Source organism: Varanus komodoensis, unplaced genomic scaffold, assembly GCF_004798865.1.
Source record: "Varanus komodoensis strain SLA01 unplaced genomic scaffold, ASM479886v1 scaffold3, whole genome shotgun sequence".
NCBI classification, from domain to species: Eukaryota; Metazoa; Chordata; class Lepidosauria; order Squamata; family Varanidae; genus Varanus; species Varanus komodoensis.
In genome coordinates this window covers 52,926,974-52,946,887 of record NW_025335761.1, presented here as the reverse complement: position 1 = coordinate 52,946,887, position 19,914 = coordinate 52,926,974, and the positions used below count along the sequence as shown (strand labels likewise).

The 19,914-nt window shown below is 44.0% G+C and overlaps 1 protein-coding gene across 10 annotated transcripts in view; it reads right to left on the bottom strand.

The window, feature by feature from the left end:
- Positions 1–14,940: 14,940 nt before the first annotated feature.
- TECPR2 (tectonin beta-propeller repeat containing 2) overlaps positions 14,941–19,914 on the bottom strand; it is a 54,805-nt gene continuing 49,831 nt past the window's right edge. For 9 of the 10 annotated variants that reach the window (XM_044437256.1, XM_044437250.1, XM_044437252.1 and 6 more), the window contains 2 exons: positions 18,334–18,483; positions 14,941–17,341 (listed from right to left, as the gene is read on the bottom strand). In XM_044437256.1, coding sequence (XP_044293191.1) covers positions 17,184–17,341; positions 18,334–18,483 — 308 coding nt within the window. In that variant the 3' untranslated portion in view covers positions 14,941–17,183. Of the gene's footprint in view, positions 17,342–18,333; positions 18,484–19,914 lie in introns of those variants that run through there. The other variant, XR_006415424.1, reaches the window with a different exon arrangement.

Genomic DNA, 19,914 nt, shown 5'->3' with positions numbered 1-19,914 from the left:
GGGAGGGTGGACAGGGAAGGGGAATTGGCATAAAGCAACTTCCCCCACCACCGGCTTTCCACCAGTGGATGTTCCAAGCAGGATTCCTTGTAGGAATTCTCCCACAAGCAGACTAAAAATGCAGGATCAGCTCATTCTGAGGTGGCTCCCAGGAAGGCTGACTGGTTTGCTCAAGTGCCTTGCTCCCCGGCCATGTTGCGAGCATTTCTGCGTGGCCTAGGCGGTGACATTGCCTGGCTGAGAAGTATTCAGGGCAGCTGATTTCAGAAGCGCTTATCTTTCTCGCCCACAGGGTCTTGCATCACTCTGCTCCCACTATCACATTCTGACCGAAAACAAAAAGCGGTAAACTGCAAAGCACTGAGATCAACAGCCAGGGACCGAAAAGGGGGATCTTATCATGAACCCAGCAGAGTCGAAACATGCTTGGACCCACTGAAATCTCCCAGATTAAACACCCTTGACTTCTCTGCAGGGCTGCCCGTGGCAGGCTCCGGCTTGCAGGGGCCACTGTGCACGGCACCCTCGGTGGGCCTGCCCTCCGGGATTCTGCCTTTGCATGTATCCACACCTATGTTTGTATGATCCTTAGACACTTTTCTCTCATGTGCTCCCCCTTGTCGTACGTCATGGGGCAGTTCGGTTCCTAAAGATACAGTAGAAGACAAAACCAACCAATCACTCGACAGAAAATGTTAAGATAAAAAGAGGCCCCGCCAAGCATTTTTGCATTAAACTTGTATGATTCTGCATTACTGTGTAATCTTGTCCTTCTTTCCAGCCAAGGGTGTCTATTTTTATTTATTGTCTATATTTATTTAAACGTCATTTTAATTGTTAACAATATTTGCTTATTTATCTGGCCAGGGTGACTTCTTTTACATTGTTATTTATTTTATATTGTTAATTTTATATTGTTATTTTTGTATTTTATTGTATTTTATTGTGTTGTAAGCCGCCCCGAGGCTTCGGCAAGGGGCGGCATAGAAATGTTTTAATAATAATAATAATAATAATTTCATATTTGGGGTAACAGATGCCTTTATATAAAATTTGCATATGACAGTTGCATATGTTGCAAAAATTCATAGGAAGAGAGTGTGACCAGGTGACACTTTGTACCTGCATTGTCTGCTATTCAGGTGCTGACTGAAGATGGGCAACTTCAACCCCAGCCCATCTGTCAGAGCTCTCTTCCTGAACTGGTCAGCCCATCAAATAGATGATACCTTCAAATAAAGACTTGTTTCCCATAAAGTAAGATACATGGAGGTTGTTTGCATGGTGTGGAAAGCCAGGATTCCTCCTTCACACATTCCCTTTTTTTCTTGCAAAGTATTCTTTATTGACCCAGAAGCACAAAGCACCTAGAATGAATTCCTGAGCATGCGCAGAGTGATTTGTTGAACCCAATCTAGTGTTCACTTCCGGAAACTCTCCTTATGAGCATGGGCCCCATCCCTTTGGCCAGGGCCTTCCGAAAATGAGCACACCTCCTCGTTGTGCACCGATTCGCTAGCTGGGCCACCCTCCTCTGTAGAGGCCGTGCCATGGGGTCAAGATAGGCCAGTTTCACTCTGTTCGCTTGTTGCACAGAGTCCCATCTTGTACTGCACGAAGACAACTTATGTAGCCGTAATTTCATGCTCTCTGGCTAGCCACGCTGGTTGAATTACACAGTTTGCTTCTGTTTGGTTTTTTGAAAAAGGTTTCAGGAGGAAGCCAGCATGTTTCTGGTTAAGCATTTCTTAATTGACTTTACTAAAAACCTCTTTTCTCCATTTTGAAAGCTGAAAACACTGTGGGTGGGTCACTGTAATTGCTCGAAGGACCGACTGGTCAGCACACTGCATAGCTCCATTCTGCCGGAAATAAGAAAAAACGGGTTGCTCCAGGGCTCAGCCCAGTTTCGAGGCATTGCTGAATGTCCTCCCTGGATGCACACAGAAGTGAACACACATTCAGAAATATATTCATCTCAGGAACCTCTGCACGTGATCATAGTGCATTTTGGCAGAGGTGGCCCAGCAGGTGACCCTGCCTACAGGACATGCAGGTGCCAGCATGAATGTCTCTGCCGGGAAGGGCAAACCATTTGCAGAGGTTCCTTAGATGAATCATCTTAGATGAAGGAGATGAAAGGAGTCATCTTAGTCCTTTCCACCACAGCCTTTTTCTGAATGCCACATGTGAGCTCCTGCTGGATAGTAGGAAGTAGAGCAACAGCTGTGAGAGATCTTGAGTTGATTTAATCTGCTGCCTTTTGTTTAGGAGTCAAAAGACTCCTTCCTTGCCTCCCACTTTGGCACAGACGCATTAGGAACAGTTGCCCAGATACCAACAAAACCTTCTGTGGTTTCCATGAGAGTAGGGAGCCGGGAAGAGAAAGACAACATTCAGTTAAAGGGTCTCTCAGAGAGTGATCTGCCTTAGCTCCATGGGTAATGCCTGAGCTGATGAAGAGATAAAAGACTGCCAGGGAACAATTCAGGTTTAAGGGCAATGGCTCAAGAGGCTTGCTTCCTTTTGCTGTTCTAGAGAACTCTCTTCTACTGCAAGGAAGGCTCTCAGCTGCCAGACAAGAGGGGTTGCATCTGGAATGTTGATTTTGCAAGTTGCCAGATCCAAATATGGGAAACTGAATGCACGGCACAGTGAGGCCATCTGGCATTAGCAACATGCATCTGTCTGCATTCTTTTCATCGTCTTATTCCACCAGAGGAAATGCAAGTGCCTAGGAATTAAGGCTGTCATTTGAATCAACAATACTTTATAACAATGATGTGCATGGTTACTCGGCTGCGAGGCCAACTGTGTTCAGTGCAGCCCTACACCCAGGTGAGTGTGCCCTGGCTGGCAGATATACATCGATCTATATGTATGTTTTTCCATGTACCCAAAACAATCATTCTGATGGAGAATACTTGCTTATAGGCAAAGCGTGTGTAATATTTTCACACAAAAGATGCATGTTCTGCAGACGGAGGTGGGGGGCCTCTGTGGTGTGCAAGCATTTGTGTTGATAATACGTGTTTACAAGAGCTGAGCAGCTATGAAGGACAGGCCGTCTTGGAGGACCTTAATCTGAGGGTTGCCATAACTTGGCAACAACTTGACAGCACATCACAACAACAGCAAGAACAACGACAATTTAATAATATGCATATTCAGGCTGCTGACTCTTTCTTGAGTGGTGAAAGCATTTTTATTTAATTCATTTAGGATGCAGTCCTGCCCGAGATGCCTGTGGCCCTCCAACTGGCTCCTAAGGAGCAGAGGCGAAGGTCACAGCTGAGCTCCCTCTCCGCTGCAGAACACCCAGGCAACTGGCTTGGGCCGTCTACGGGTGGCGGCTTGGAGGGCCCCGGGTGCTTCCGGGGCATTTCGCATAATGGTAACGCTTGTCTTCTCCCCTCCCCGCCTCCCGGAACACCCACTCCTGCCCTTCTCCAGGGCCCTGTTTGCCACTCCAGGGAAACGGCTGGTGCAGCTCTTTCTGTGCCCACTACCAAAGGTGGGCAAGATGCTGTAAGGTCCGAGGTCAGAGCTGGGATGTCAACAACCCCTTACAGAGGACTGCACAGTTGATGAACAATAAATGAAATAGTGCAGCCCTTTTAAGAAACAGCACTCCTTGAGCTATTGTGGCCAGAGTGTTTTTGCCTGGGAATTGGAGACCTGGGTTCTAGTCCCCACTCAGTCGTTTGTCCATTAAAACATTTCTATCCCATCTTTATCCAAAACAGATCTCAAGGCAGCTTACAAACAAGAAGTGTAGCAGCACATTTAAAATGTAATGTAAAAATATACTGTAAAAGACTCCAATTCTATAATAAAATAATCAGCCCTTAAAATACTGGGTGAATAAAAAGGTTTAAGCCCATCACCAAAAAAAAAAAAAAAAAAAAAAGCATTGGTGCCAGGTGCACCTCTCTGGGGAGCAGGTTCCAAAGCCAGGGCACCACCACAGAAAAGCTCCTTCTCTGGGTAGCCTCTCTTCTAACCCCCTTCAAAGATGGCTCCCGAGGAAGGACTTCAGTGGAAGATCTTAGAGTGTATATGGAAGGAGACTTTCCTTCAAATATCCAGGCCATGAAGGTCATTGGGTGACTTTGGGCTGGTTACAGATGCTCAGCCTAACCTACCTCACAGGGTTGTTGTGAGGATAAAATAGAGAGGAGGAGAATTTTGCTATCCACTCTGAATTTCTTGCAAGAGGAAGCAAGGCAGGGTATAAATGCAATGCAGTGACAATAATTGTTCTTAACATAAGATTCAGAACAGAACTGAGCTAGATAATAATGTTCTGCAACACTAATTGAGCAGTATGAAGAAACACTGCATTTTCCTCTTTGATTTATGTTTTGTAATATTTTTCTTATTTGAGGAACACTAGATCAGTGCTCTTCAAACTTCAGAGACCCGAGGAACACTTCTCAATGTGAAAATCAGTGTGGAATCCATTAATAAATATTTCATGTAATACCTTTTATTTGAACAAAATGTTACAGTTAATGTTGCAAGAATACATTTCATACAATGTAAACAGAAACTATTTATAAATGCCTTAAAGAACCTATGTATTACATAGTAACCAAAAAGTACTAAAGACTAAAATGACTTGGTTGTGCTTGTTTTGCCAAAAAGAAAATCAAAATTGGGTGTTCTTGGTGATGGTTGCAAGTGCATTTCTGGTTCTTCATGTCTGACTGTTATTCCTTGTAATCTGAATCCACTTGAATGAAACTACATTGGCATTAAAACGAATTAACCAGCTTTAAAGGCATGTGCATAAAGGCTCTGAATTAAAATGAAGACCTAACCTTGTCACAGACTTCTCTCTTTTAAATGAAACCAAGGACTGAAGGCCTTAACATTTCATTGTCATCATAGGAGTAAACCCCTGGAGGATTCCCATGGAACCCTGGGATTTCGGGAAACATGGTCTAAATGCTGTGGCCCTAGAAGGATGCTGTGAATGGAATGCAGCCAAGCATTCCAGGAGACTGGCTTTGCCACCTTGCATTTGGCCTAAACCAGTTGTCACTGCCTTAGTTACGGTTGCTATGCAGGGAAGCTACAAACCCAGTTTGAAAAGCGGGGGTAGAGAAAATAGATTTATTTCAAGTGTGGCAACAAAGGTAATGTGTAGAAGGTCCGTAAGGAAACACAACACTTCCTGGGGAGGAAATTTGGGAAAGATTGGCTTTAAATCTTTTAGAGACAGTTGAGGAGTGAAAAGGTTAAGGGTCGTTGCCTGAATGAGCTGTGCTCAAAGCTGGGAAAGGAGAAAACCCATTTTCAGGGAGCCTGACAGAAAGGCTGTCGTTGCCGGAACTGGTGGCTGTTGGAGCAGCAGCTGTGCTGTGCAGTTGTGTTGAAGCTTCAGGTGGGCTGAAGTGGGTCAGGTCAGCCCCAGACGTTTTCAGGCACATGCTGCCCGGAAGAAACCTCAGCAAGGAGTCCCCGAAACGAGGTCCTGCAAGAAGCCAGCAGCAACAGAAAGAGCCGGGAGCAGAGGAAGGCTACTCGTGGGGGATGGTTTGAGGTGCGGTGGAAGAATCTGGTCTGAGAGAGAAGGCACCAAGAGGCTCTTTGCTGGGAAGCTCTCTCAGGACAGCATCCTGTCACCCCCACGAAAAATGCTCAGCAGCCTGCAAATTCAGATGCTTATGTGCATCCAATGTAAGGTGTGAGGTGCGAGAGACAATCTCCACCATTGCTGTGCCCCACACTGCACTTACTGAGACAGCTGGATCTGGGGCCAGCAAGGAGGAGGGAAGGATGCTGGGGCACCGCTCAGCATCAGCAGAACCCCACGGCCACAGCATGACCCTTTTTCTCCCTCCGAGGCCCAGCTGCAAACTGAGTGGGCAACAGTGTAGTTCTTTCTGCACTATCTGCAAGCAGGTGGCCCAGGGTGAGGGCTCAGCCCTTCCTGACGATATCAGGAATACCCTGACCCTAACCAAAAATATTTAAGTACACTTAAGTATTGTTGTAAAAAAAATAAACCTTACTCCCTTGTGTATGCAATTCTTTTCATAAATATCCTCTTTTTGTGTGTTCTGTTTGCAGTGGAGATGTCAGCCCCATGCCCATAAAATAGGAACCAGGCTACTGGGTTTCTGAAAACTACAGAGACTCGATCTTGCCTGATAGCAGTTAAAAGTCCTTATGGCTAAGAGGGCCTCACAGCAGGGAGTTCCACAGACCCAAGTCTTATTGCTTAATAAAGGGGACCAGAGCCAGTATCAGAGTGTTGGACTGGGAGCTGGGGATTCATATCTTAATGCCTACTCAGCTGTGAAGCTCACTGGGGGACATTGGGATGCTGCACTTACCTAGCCTTACCTACTACATACGTCATAGGATTGTTATAAAGATAAATGGGCAGGAGGAGTTGCATAGAGGCCACCTTGCACTCCTTGGAGGAAAAAAGGCAGGATTTCAGTGGAATAATGAATGAATGAATGAGGCAGGAACAGTAATGTGGTTTTTCTATATTTGATGGCACAAGTGTGATAACCTTCATGTTCTGCCACATTTGGTGGGACCTCTGGGATGTTGTTATGCGGTCCTTGCTGCACAAGTATTCAGAGCTCCCTTCACATATGGATCCCTCACATGCACATGTGCACACGCACATGAATTTGGCTATGATCAAGGCAAAGTTTAGCATTTGAAAGAACTGGGCATGTGTAACACTCTTGTGAAAGCAATGAGACTTATACTGTGATGCAATGAGAGTGGTGTTATCTCTTACATCACTCAAGGATCATCCAAATCTCTTGAGGAAACGGTGAGGAAGGGCAGGAAGGCAACCCAAGATGAGATGCTGCTGGAGAACATACTTTTTAGCTGAAGGAAGATGCTATAGTGGGTGAGGAAGGCTTTAGTGTGTACATTGTATTTATTTTGCCTATATTTAAAATCATTTTGCCATTTTCCACTCACAGAGAGGAAAGTGCAAATTTCACATGAGCTGGTTGCTCTGGCAGGAGTGGTTATGTGCAGAAATGAGCAGCTAGCTGATGGCCAGACGGACTTGGGTACTGGCAAATATTGCAGGTATCCCTGTGCATCTATTTGAACAAACCCCAAAGAAGAGAATATCTGCCACTAACAGCAACTCAGATGTCACTTCAGGGCTTGCTCACAACATTGTGGCATTCTAATAAAATATATTATGTTTTTTGTTCAATGGTAGTAGTTTTGTGGACTACAAGAGCACAAAGCTTTGCATCTGAAGCAGGATTCCTAGCAGCTAACCCAATTACAATGTCCAGGATAATTTGCAAGACAGAATGTATTAAGATATTCTGTGGGTGAAGCGTGGGAAAGTCCTCCCTGTCTGTTAGGGCAGGGAGCAGTTTCGGCCTCATTGCACTGCAGCCCTTCCATCCTGCACTCGAGCAGGCGACTCAAGTGATCGGCTCGGGTGCCAGGCGCAGGTTGCCCTTGCCCTGTGTTGTACTTTCAGCACCTGATGCGCAGAATGCAAACCCTTCACTAATAAAGCTGGCAGCACAAACCTGGGTGGACAACACCATGTTAACAAACATATTGCAGAATGTGTGCAGCAGTGCTCATTTAAATGGGATGCATGTTGAAAGGTTATGATCAGTCCCAGTTGCCGAGGTGAACTATAAAAAATTAGAAACTATCAGAACAGGATAGCTGGAAACCACTACGAAAGAACGTGCCGATGCTTTAGAAAACATTCACAGCCCCACTAGTTTTAACCAGTTTAGTCCTAGGGTATGCTTGCTATGTTGCTGTCTGTCTTTGCCCAGAGAGAAGCAGTTCGCATGTACACAACTAAAACTCAGGAAGGAGACCTTATGAACAAGTGTCTTTTTGTAGTCTCTTGCAGCCTCCCTGTAGGCCTGTACTCTGGTGTACGAATAAACTGTCTTGAATCTTTTGCTACCACCCACTGTGCTTGTGTGTTTCCCTCCTGGTTCCCCAGATAACAATTTTTTCAAGGAGTGCAGGCTGAAAAAGCTCAGCACTTGCAGAGACATACAAATGCATTATTTTATATGATTGCAATAAATTAAGTGCGTAGATTGTGTATCAAGTTCTGAAATGAGTCACAAGTCCAAGAAAAATGAAACAGAAAAGAGTCTTGTTGCAAACAACATTAATCTAATTATTTTAACAGAAGTTTCTTTTTGGACAGGAGTTTGCTTCATCAAACACTTGGATCATAATATGAGTTAGTGTTCAGGTGTCACAAGAGTCTGGTTTTTTGCTGCAAAATACTGAGGGCAGGAGCCAGTGCTGCAGAGGTGGACTTCCTCTCATGCCATCGGACTTTTGTCCTTTCTCCTCCCTCTGCCTCATCCTGAATATGTGCCCTCGAGGTCACCAAGCAGATTTGGCGAGTGCCCAGGGGGTGGCAGGAAAAGGAATCCCCCCTGCAGTTCAGTCAACAGATGCGGTTCTCTCAGTGGAAAAATAGGCCATTAGGGATCGCTGTTTGGTTGGCTGGTTTGTTTGTTTAATTCTATACTTCCCAAAAGTTGAAGCTCTCTGGGCAGCTGGTCCCTCCTCTGAAGCCATCCCCCCTCACCCCCCCCCCGCAACATTTCTGGAGTGATGGCAGAGCCAGTAGCACTCACTGAGCATTTTTGCTTGTGTGTACACACACAGACCTTTCTTCAAAAGCAGATGCTTTTACAGTAACTAGCGGTAACATATGTTTTCTGTATACTGTAAGCTTGATGGATTCAGTTCTTTGGTAAGCACAGTTTCCTAAATGCTTTGTATTCTGTGAGGGAGAAACAGGAAGGCAAGTCCTTGGCTAAATGGAGCAAGTGCCAGTTAACAGCCAACTGTCCTACCTGCCAGATAAGAGAACCCTAACCCTGACCTAAGTCCCTTCCATGACACAACCTGGTCAGGTCGTTTGTTCACCTGGAAACTGAGAGATGCTGTGCTTCCCGCTTTGCCCTCATCCACACTATCCAAACCAATCAAGCTTAGCATCCTCCCTGCAGAGTGGACATCGTCTTGTTAGAGGCTTCAAAACGGAACCGCATAATAGGAGCCTAATTTGGATTTTAAAAATGCTTTGAAGCATCCTGCAACCACAAAGCTCTAAAGCTTGAATACCATCCTTTTAAAGTAGAAATTGAGCTGCTGTTGCTCCATGTTGGAACCTGAGAGCTTACTTGGCAGGGGAAACGACACCTTTGTAGAAACACAAACACAAAGAAACCCCCTTGGTGTTTAACTGCAATGCTCTAAAGTGAAAGTGTGTTAGAGTCTATCCTGAGCAGCAACCAGAGTACTGGGGAGCAGCAGCAGCAGCGGCTCATCTGAGTAGTCACAACTGAAGGTCTACCCAAATTTTACTTCTCTGTTCAATTTTATCTTTACAACAGCCCTGTGAGGTAGAGCAGATAGTCAGTGAGTGGCTCAAAGTCACCCAGTGGCCTTCATGGCCAAGTGGAACCAAAATATCTCCAGTCCCAGTCCAGGGCCTGAATGATTTCCATCCGCCGTGTCTAAGAAGCCTGCAAGCGTGCCTTTTTTGGCTAGACTCTGCAATACATTGTACGGCTGTGCCCTAGAAAGTCCAGCCTGAGCAGTGGGAAAGATGCCATTTTCAGTTTTGGTTGCACACTACTACATTGGATATGACAATCTACAATTTCATCCATTGGTCATGGCTGAACAATTTTTCCAGTGCTTCAGGAAGCCGATATAGGTCTTCTGACATTGTTATAGCTAACAAGGCAGTATCTTTTCTCAGGCAGAGCCATACCAGTGAATCATATTTAGCCAAGGCAGTCTCAGAAGGCATCTATCAGCGACTCTGGAGATAAAGAATCTGCTTTGAGCTCTACCTAGATGAGCAGCTAATCTTGGTAGCACATGGCACCGTAATTCCATTGGGTGCAAGAGACGATGAAAGGACAAATTGCATGTGTAGTACTAGCTTTGCAGTTTAAGAACTGCATAGAACATCATTTAAGAGGTTTGTGGTCTGCACTTGTTCCTTCTATACAAGCCTGCCTGCGTTGCGCTGTTCATGCATCTTTCCTGTTGTGCTGTTCACGCTATATATTCAGTGGTGTCACAAGATTCTTGCATAGAATTGGATGGCTGAGTTCTGGATTGTGCACTTGAAAATGTTGCCAGGAAGCCTCAGTTTTGAGGGAGCTTCCATATAGAAAGCATCTTGGACAACTTTTTTTCTTTAACCGAGAAAGAAAATAAGCAAGTATGGAAAGCAGCACAGAAGTGTATAGGCATGTTAGTCATGAATCCCACTTCCCACTCTGTCTTATTTATAATGAATGGTTCCCAAAAGATTCCCTCGTTCTGACAGAAGGGTACCATGGACTCAAACCAATATTCACATGCTGTTCTTCAGTTTGCTTCCAGAAAGACCTATTCTATGATCCCTGAGCAAAAGTTCGATGGAACATTGGGTGGCTTGGGAAAATTCTCCAAGGTCAGACCTTGACAAGGGAGCCAGAGGTCGGACTTCCTACCCCCCCACCCCCTCCACTTGCAGCCAGAGTGCAAAGAACCACCCTGGCTGCTCTCGGGGTCAAGAGAGTGATCTCAGGAAAAGGGGACATTCTGGTGAATGGAGGAGACCGGAGATGTTTGGCGGGGAAGGCAAAGATCACCCCTGCCATTTCTCCCACCCTACCAGCTTCAGTCCAGCAGGGCATGAAGCTCCCAGAAAAGCACGAGTTTGGAGGCTTTCGAACAGTGAGGCCACAGGCCATAAAACGGCACTTGAAGGTGTTCAAAAGTGGACGACAGAAAAACTGACAGCGCAAACAATACAGCAAATTGATTTTGGACTTGTTTATGTTATCACAGAATTCACATAAACTTTAGGAAACCCCTTTGGTAATGCAATGCTAGGGACACCAGGGGGACATTAATTTCACTGCTGCTTCTCCATAATCGGAAGTTTTAAATGGTCTGCCATAGTTGCTGTTTTAAAGCTGTCTACTGAAAATCTATTTACTCCTGCATCAAGGAAGGGGAAAAAACCTGCTAGACAGACATTCCTTAATTTCCAAAACTGTCAGGAAGGCCCTACCAGCTCATTAAAGAGCTGATTTCTGCCTATTATGAGTGGCCTGTTTTTCACAAGCTTATCTGAAAAGTGATATATAGCTGGGAAACATTTGAAGTCATTATTAATTCACTTTATAGTTACAGCAACAGTAACAAAATTGTCCTCATTAGAAATTAATGTGATTTCCATTATTAAGCACTTATGTGAGATTGATTATACTTCAAACACTAAGTTGCCATCTTGCAGCAACTGCTGCTTCTTTTGGAAATGTGGTTGAAATCCAGTTTGCTTTTCTTTCCCTTCCTCTTCCAGTCTTGGTGCTTGGCTAATTGTAGCTTTGGACACACCTGTGAGCATAGAAAGCCAGCTGGGTTGAACCTCTCTAGGGCTGTCTTGTCATCAGCACACCTTGATCCTGGGCAGCACCACTGATAAATGAAGGCAGAGATGGGAATGTGTATCCTTCAGGTGTTGTTGGGGTATAGCTCTGATCACTCCAGCCATTGGTCAAGATGACTGAACGAACTGTACTTGGAATACCGTGTACCATTGGAAAAATGCAGAAAAGAGCAACCAAACTGATTAAGGGACTGGAGCAAGTCCTCTATGGGGAATGATAGCAATGTCTGGGTCTGTTTGGCTTAGAAAAAAGACAAGGAAAGGTAGACAGGAAAGCTGTACAAAAGTATCTATTGTGCAGAGATACTGGATAGAAGACATTTTTATTCACTTTGTCCTAACAGTAGGGTCTAGTGGGGTTATCCCATGAAGACAATTGATGGGAAACTTGGAAGAAATAAAATGAATTAACTTCCTTCATGCAGTACAGAGCTAAATTGTGGTATTCTATACCACAGAATGTGACAACGGGTCACCAATTTGGATGGCTTTAAGAGGATTAGATGAATTCATGGAGGATAAGGCTGGCAGTGTTGAATAGTCCCAGAAGTCCTCTCCAGTATACACCAGTTGCTGAGGAACACGAATGGGAAGGTGCTGCTGCATTCACATCCTGCTAGTGAGTGTCAAGTGGGCAGCTGGTTGGCTATCATGTGAGCGGAATGCTGAATCAGATGGAACTTGGCCGGATCCAACATGGCTTCTCTAATAGTCTCAAGTCGAGTTCAACAGCACCATAGAAAGAGGATCAAATTGCAACACTTCCTCTACCTCATTTAAGACGTAAAATTTTTATCAGATGTAATGCTCTTTAAGCACATGCAACAGGAAAAACCTGCTGCTCTCATTCACCCTCATGTGTCTTTCTTCCTATATCACAGACACTTTGCACAGCTGCATGAGAAGCGAGGGACATATGGGCTGCACAGAAGGAACAACTGTGCCCCAGAAGTGCAGGGAGGACAGAATCTTTGGAACGTGCTCAGATTGATAGATGGTCTTATTTTGAATCTGGAATTTTGGTCTTTGCAAAAGATATATTTTATATTTTTATTTTATAGTGTTAATTTTAATTTTATATTGTTATTTTTGTATTTTATTGTATTTTATTGTGTTTGTAAGCCGCCCCGAGGCTTCGGCAAGGGGCGGCATAGAAATGTTCTAACAACAACAACAACAACAACAACAACAACAACAACAACTGGACTGGAAAAGTAGCAGTAATTTCACCACATTTTATGCAACAGCTTCTGTGCACTTGACCAGTAGTATAAATGTTACTGTATGTGTAATCTCCTGAAGTTTTGTTCTGACTTTTTTTGGTCAGCATGACATTTCAAGATATCTTAACACTTCTGTAAAATACACTTATCTTATGCTGCTTGCTTTCATCTCTCTTGTGTAAAGAGTGCTTTGCTAAAATCCATAATGAACTGAATCTGTTTATTTTAAAAGATACCTGACCTAAGTAGTGTTTGTGGGCCACTTACCTTATTACAGCCCAAACGTCCATCTTTGTTTCCTGATTACTAGATCAACACCCACTTCTTTTCATACTTCCTTCTCTCGAAGAACTCTTTCTACATCTGGGTGGCTGTTGCAGAACCTTTCTACACCTGTACCAGATTGTGCTGTCAATTTGACTGGGAGCCAGAGGGGCAAAGCATACCTTTCACCAGGGGTGGGCATCCGTGTGCTTGCAGTGTACCTGACTTGGCCTCCACCGAAGTACATTATCCCTCTGACGTTTACACATTTTATTACTAGCAATAGGGATGGCTGCAAAACAGGTTTCTACCTTTCATGACTGATCTTTTAAACCAGGGCTGGAAAACTTTTTAAAAGCAGAGGCCTACATTCCCTCGGGGTATGTGTCAGGGGGCCACATTCTTGTGATGGGGGGGATGAACTGAAAGTAGGTGGAACTAAAGCCAAAAATGAGGAAAGAGTCACCTTCCACTCATTTATCCATGTAGTCCAGGGGTCCTCAAACGTTTCCATGGGGGGCGGGGGGCGATGGTTTTCTCTGAGTCCAAAACGCAAGCCACTGCCTCCTCACGTGGCGAGCGAGGAGGGTGGTGTGCATGTGTGTGCGTAGCGCATCCAAAACCTCTGAGGCGGGCTGGATAAATGGGCATGGCGGGCTGCATCCAGCCCGCGGGCCGTAGTTTGAAGACCCGTGATGTAGACCCTTCCCCCTAGAGCAGGCTTACCCAACCTTGCGCCTTCCAGACTTGTTTGGACTGTAACACCCAGAATTCCCAGTCAATGCCCCTGCTGGATGGGAATTCAGGGAGTTGCAGTCCAAAAGCCTCTGGAGACCACCAGGTTGGGGAAGGCTGTTCTAGAGGCCCACCCCCCATTCCTCCCTTTGCCTTTGGTATCAGGTGCCGAGCAAGAGGCTTTGTTTCAACATCCAGTCTGGAAATGCAGAGGACAGGCAGGGAAGAAAGGCCGATCTGTTTCTCCCCGAGCAGCATGGCTCAGGAGGGGCAGGGATGCCTGGGGCCCACTGCAAGGCACAAGGTCCCTGGAACGTGCCTGCAATAGCTTCAGAGGATACCTAGACCGTCAGAGCGAGATCCAGAATGGGGATTTCCTATGTATCAAGTGCAAAACATACTCATGATTGGGTGTAAAGAGATCGTACCTACAGAATTACGCCTCTCTCTCAAGAGGTTGCTTTATAGTTTGGTGGAGCAGGTTTTTAAGGGAAATGCTCCCCTGGCTCTAGAAGAACATGTGTGCATGTTGCATTTTGGTATGTACATTCAAGCATGTAAAGAAAATGAAAGGGTATGTAAACATCCGATTGATTTCTCAAGATACCGGCTGCTGTATCAGGTTATTTGGCTTTACTGAAAATATGGTTGTATAGTTGGGGTGGTCATTCCCCTGCCCTTGTGGCAACAGCATTTTCAGATTCACTTTATAACTATACTTGGGCACAGACTATTTAACTTGCTTTCCACAGCAAATTGCTTCAAAACTAGCCATGCATTAACTCGTAACTGTACCTGTCCTGTGTCCAGCACTCATACCGCTTTTATAGCAAGACAGCAATCCATTTTAGGATTTACAGTTCTAAATACTCACTTTGCTGGGGTTTGTTTTGTTTTTTTTGGGCTTCCAACCAGATAATCTCCTTTGTATAATAAAATCACCAATCTTGCTCTGGTCTATTCAAGAAATTCTAGCTTTTAAGTCCACATCATCCCCCTAATGTTGTTTCAAGGTCTTTGTTAGAAGTTTTATAGCTATAATAGAAATGGAAGCAGAGTAGCATGCACTCTTATGTTTGGGCAGTCAGGTGTCTTATCCATCTGAATCTAAATGCACATCAAGCTACGGAAGTTAATCCATAAGAGGGTGAAAACATGAGACCTTGGACTGCTCTGTTCTGATGCTTGTACACTGTGAAGCAGAGTAAATACCACAACTCAAATGTTTTCAAAATCACAAGAGGTGGTTCAAAAATGAATGCAATCTTTTTGGTTATTTCCTTTATTCAAATGTTTAGTAATATTTTCATTGCAATCTTTGTAGTAATGCTACGACATGCTTAAATAAAGCCAAAAGTTGGAATTCTTTAAGATTCAAGTAAAAGCTCTTGGACAGGAACAAAGTGCTATAGGGCATCACTCTCTGTTTGAGCACCTGGCTTACGTGAGACCCCCAAGTACGCTCTCTAGTGTCAGTGCAAGCCCTCATTAAACTGTCCTGCAAAGCCAATCTAGCATTCTTTTATCAAATATTTAAATGTAAGAGATTTTTCGCTTTGCTTTAAGAACAAGACAAGCTTATTGCACTGAACACAGAGGCAAAACACAAATGTACAAAAATGAAAATAAGGATGGTAAGCATTTGATGATTAGATCAGTCAATACAAAAACAATCTCATTGACTTGGAAGGGCTGTCAACACCCATTTATATTCATGAACAAGGCAAGGTGCACTAGTACAGGGAACAAAAGCAGCTGGCAAGCTAAGCTGCTGCCAAGAGGTCTTTGTAAAAAAGTGTACATCTATACAAAATGTCATTTATTTTTTCAGTATTTTACTGTAATGTGAACATTTGGCCGGGAGGAGTGTAAAATACTGCTGACAGCATCTCCCAGAAGTTTCCAACTTCAAAGGAGGTGTGTGTGTTTACAACTTTGGAGATTCCCTCACTGAGAGGCTCCTCAAAATAGCCTACTAATAAATGAACGGGGTAAACTTGAGCAGCTACATTGGTCACAATCCAGTGACAGACTAAAAAAGGAAACTCTGAGGCCAGGTCCATATATAGATGAAGAAGTTATCAGGCAAAACAGATCAGCTCTCAAACAAATATGACCTCCTCGTCGCCATAAACTAAGAGCAGACCGAAAATCGAGCACTCCTTATGCAAGTGCGGTTGCAAACCAGGTATTTTTAGTGACCAACATTATTTCTCTGTATGGAGAGTATCCATCTTTCTGGTTTGCATCAGCTCTCCGCATAGCACTGGAAAGCTTAAAAAAAGTCCCTTCACCTCCACTTTAGATTCACACATTCCCCACTGCAGTGGAAGTTGGCTCATTTGCAGATTCATTAGCAGCTGCTTACAAGATTCCAAGGAAGCCACAAATAAACAGATATAAAATACTACAATCCTAAGCTACTGGAAGTTACAATTTTTCTTAGCTGTTTTTTTAAGAAAATTAAGCTTCATGAAATATATGCTGTAAGGATTAGTAGATTATAAAGTACCTGTGCTGTAAACTTCTCAAACGTAAGATATTGCAATATTTAGCTAATGTAGCTAAAAACTGATCATTGCAGAGACAAATCCTGACAAATACCACATACTTATGGGATACATTTCTTTATTAGCACTTTTTCAGTTTTTATTCTAAATTATGGTACAAAAAGGGAACTAAGAATCTCCTCTGGTTACAGGCACAGTTCTTTCAGGCTAAGTGTGGTATAAATACCACCCACAGAACTACCGTCATTCTACAAGCCAGACTTACAATGTTCTTTCTAACCCTCTCCTAGGTATCTGTGGAACAAAAGCCATTAATGTCCTGGTGTATGTATACAGAGAACAAACATTCCAACAAGAATGAGATAAAACCAAGCTCCCCAGTAATGAATGAAACTAGGTTTTCCTTTTTAACCCAGTTCATCACAAAGCAAAAGTTTAAGGAACCAGAGAGGTTACAATTAAAATTATCCCAAAATATTTTCATTGGAACACCACTGATTTGACTTTCTACCAAGAAACATATATTGTTCCTTTTATGAAGGGGAAACTGAAATGCGATCTCCATCCACAGTGTATCCATTTCCTTCTACTCAGACTCTGAAGTACAAGAAGAAAGTTTAAACACATTCCTGGTGTTGAAAAATAGTTAATGTAATGCACGTCCTTCCCAATGTAGCACAGATATTAGCCTGCATGCTAGAGCAAAACAGTTTTGCTGCTAATGAGGTTAAACTGACATGTTATATTTCAAAACAGAATCACTATAACCATGACAAGTTCACAATTTCTTTAAGCCACATTGCCTGTCTCACCTGAGATACTGAAACAAGACACCTCACTACACAATTTGGGGCTATTGGACAAGTCAGGGTTTTTTTTAATATACCAAAGTGCTAATATTGTCAAATGTCTGGGGCTTTAAGAGCCTGGCATTTGGCATGTAACAGGATTCCCAAGCATGTTTTCTTGCTATTTTACAGTTCTGCATCCTTGAGGACTTCATATGACTTCCCACTCATCTTCAAAATCCTCAGGGTGAAAGGACACAGATGCATCGCTTTGTTTCTGCAAGGTGTGAGAATGGTGGAAGGTCTTTGTGAGACGCTGGAGGAGATATCCAGAAGGACCAACTCCCCACAGGACATCTGCAGGAGTAACTGAGGGAAAAAGGGTTATAAGATTCAGCTGGAATGCTAGCAGGCAAACTCCTGACCAAAAAGTCTATCCCTTCCCACCTGCAACTCTGCCTTGAATTTAATCCAGAGTAAGTCTCAGAACACCTCTGCTGAAAGCAACAGGATCAACTTCAGCCCCATTTAATTCAGTGATTCTCCTTTAGGTCTGCACTCACCCATCCCCTACTGTCTTTTACAAAATCCTTCCCCAACCTGGTGCCTTCCAGCAGCAGTTGTGGACTTCAACTCTCCTTAGGCCCAGTCAGCATGACTAATAGCCAGAAATGCCTGAGGCTACAATGCAAAACTGCTGGAGGGCACCAGGCTGGGGAAGACTGTTTTGCAACGTCACCAAAATTAAAGAAATGAAGAAACAAATAGAAACAGAAGAGGGGCACTCTTCAAGTTGAGGATAGGATGAAGAAGATTAGGCTGGTGTCGTTTTGCATATGTGCTGGTATTCATCTCACCTACCTGCACATGTTTAAACAGCAGGTAGGTGCAATTTAGCTATCACCCAGAAAAGAGGTAAGTCAGTGCAGGAAAAAAAGGGGATTTATGCTAGGTGCAGGCTAAAGGTGCAATCTTATGCATATTTAGGCAGAACAAAGGCCTACAAATCCCAGCATGCCCAAGTCACCACAGCTGGGAACTGTAGGCCTTTTTCCTGCCTAACATCCATAGGATTGTGCTTCAAGTGATGGTTTGGACTTTTGTTGTCTCTTCCTCCTGCCCCTTTGTAATCAAACTGCAAAGCTGTCTACAAACCCAGTGCTCATGCAGTGCAATGTTTAAACAGCTCTAGAAGAGTCACTTGCAAATTAATACTCCTGTTTAGACTTGGGCTTTGTGAAACTGAGAAGCCAAACTGATGTTTAAAAGGCCAGCACTGCTTCACCTTTCAAAGAGCAAATTGCCAGAATTCCCCCCACAGTTTGCATAAGACCACCAAGCCTGTCAAGGAGCCCACTTACCTGTCAAACAAACGACACTGCCGGGGATCTTCTTCCAGTAGTCTCCGGCAGGATTTTTATAGGTGATGCCGTACCGCCGTGCAATATCCCCATTTGGACAGCGTGCCCAAACAGTTCTTGTACTTATCGCCAGCTCACATGCCTGCAGTCCTGTCCCCAGAGAGAACGTGAAGAACATGAGGGCTCAAAGCATTCTGAAACTGATACAGCCATTGTACACATTTTCCTCTACTTCTGATGTTACACAGAAGAAGAAACATTAAATACTTCTTCAAGAGGAGATTTAAAAAAGAGAAAAAAATCAGGGTAACATATGTATTAGTGTTTATTTACTGTATTTGTAATGTTATACTGTGAGGCCACAGCAAGATTAATAAAGATGTGTGAAATATAGTGAATTGTAATGCTGAGTGTGGATGATAGGAGTAGTAGTCCAACAGCTCTGGAGGGCACCAGCATGGGGAGGGCTGGTTACTATCCATCAGAATAGGTGCCAGTGCTGGTTACTATACAACCTCAGGCTCAAAGGCCAAATCCAGCATGCTGGGTTCCCCCAATCATTTGACAGTTGCTCACTTGAGCAGTTCTCCTCCATTCTAAAAGACCGAAGTGCCTCTCCTATAGCTTGGCTACTGACAGTTAGGGTTTTACGCAAAAATACACTGGTGTTTTCAGTACACCTGACTTCACTCTTTGCCCCACACTCACCCAATGCAGCCCTGCAAAATCCTCTGAAATGGAATTCAGCCCTTGGAGTGACAGAAGTTCGGCACCTTTGCCATGTAACACGCTAAGAATTATGATCTCTTTGTAGAGAAACATCACTTTTGCTGGTTTAGTGAATGGAGAGAAGAGCCTTATTTATGCAGAAGAGCAAAGAGGCAGATTATAGGCAAAGAATCCTTGAGACTGGATAGTGGACTCACAGGAGTGGTCGACCCTGGCACTGCCAATGGAGCTGGCCTAGGAGCTCCAAACTGCAGTTAAAGGGAGTGTAGAGTTTCCTCCTAGTATTGCTCAAAGAAAGATTGTCTAGCTAGCTTCCCCTTGGGACCAACTCAGTACCTCCTGGAAGCCCACAAAAGTATTGTGACGGCAGTAGGCCACTCCTGCAGGATTAAGCAGCACATTTTGTCTGAACCTGGAAGTTTTACAAAGCCACAATGACTAACAGCCATTGATAGACCAGGTCAGGGCCAAGGAACATGCAGTTTTTCTAATGCTGTTGACCTCCAACTCCCACCAGTCCTCTCCTCTGGCTATACTGGCTAGGGCTGAGGAGAACTGCAGAAGAGCCTCATCTGAAGGACCTTATAAAGTCATCTAATTTAGTGGCTATAACTAATCTGGCAGCATGAAGCCTTCCATAATTTAACTATGAACTGTATGAAGACAATTTCTCAGTTAAGGAGGTTTGCAGTGTGGGAGATTCAAACAGGGTGGGAAGAATAGTGAGTAATGGATGACATGATATGAGCTATACAAAACTGCACTATGCATAGAAAGTGGATGGACAGCTGTTTCCCCCCTCACTCATAATACTAGTGGTGGTGTTATCCCATGAAACTGATGGGTGGGAGA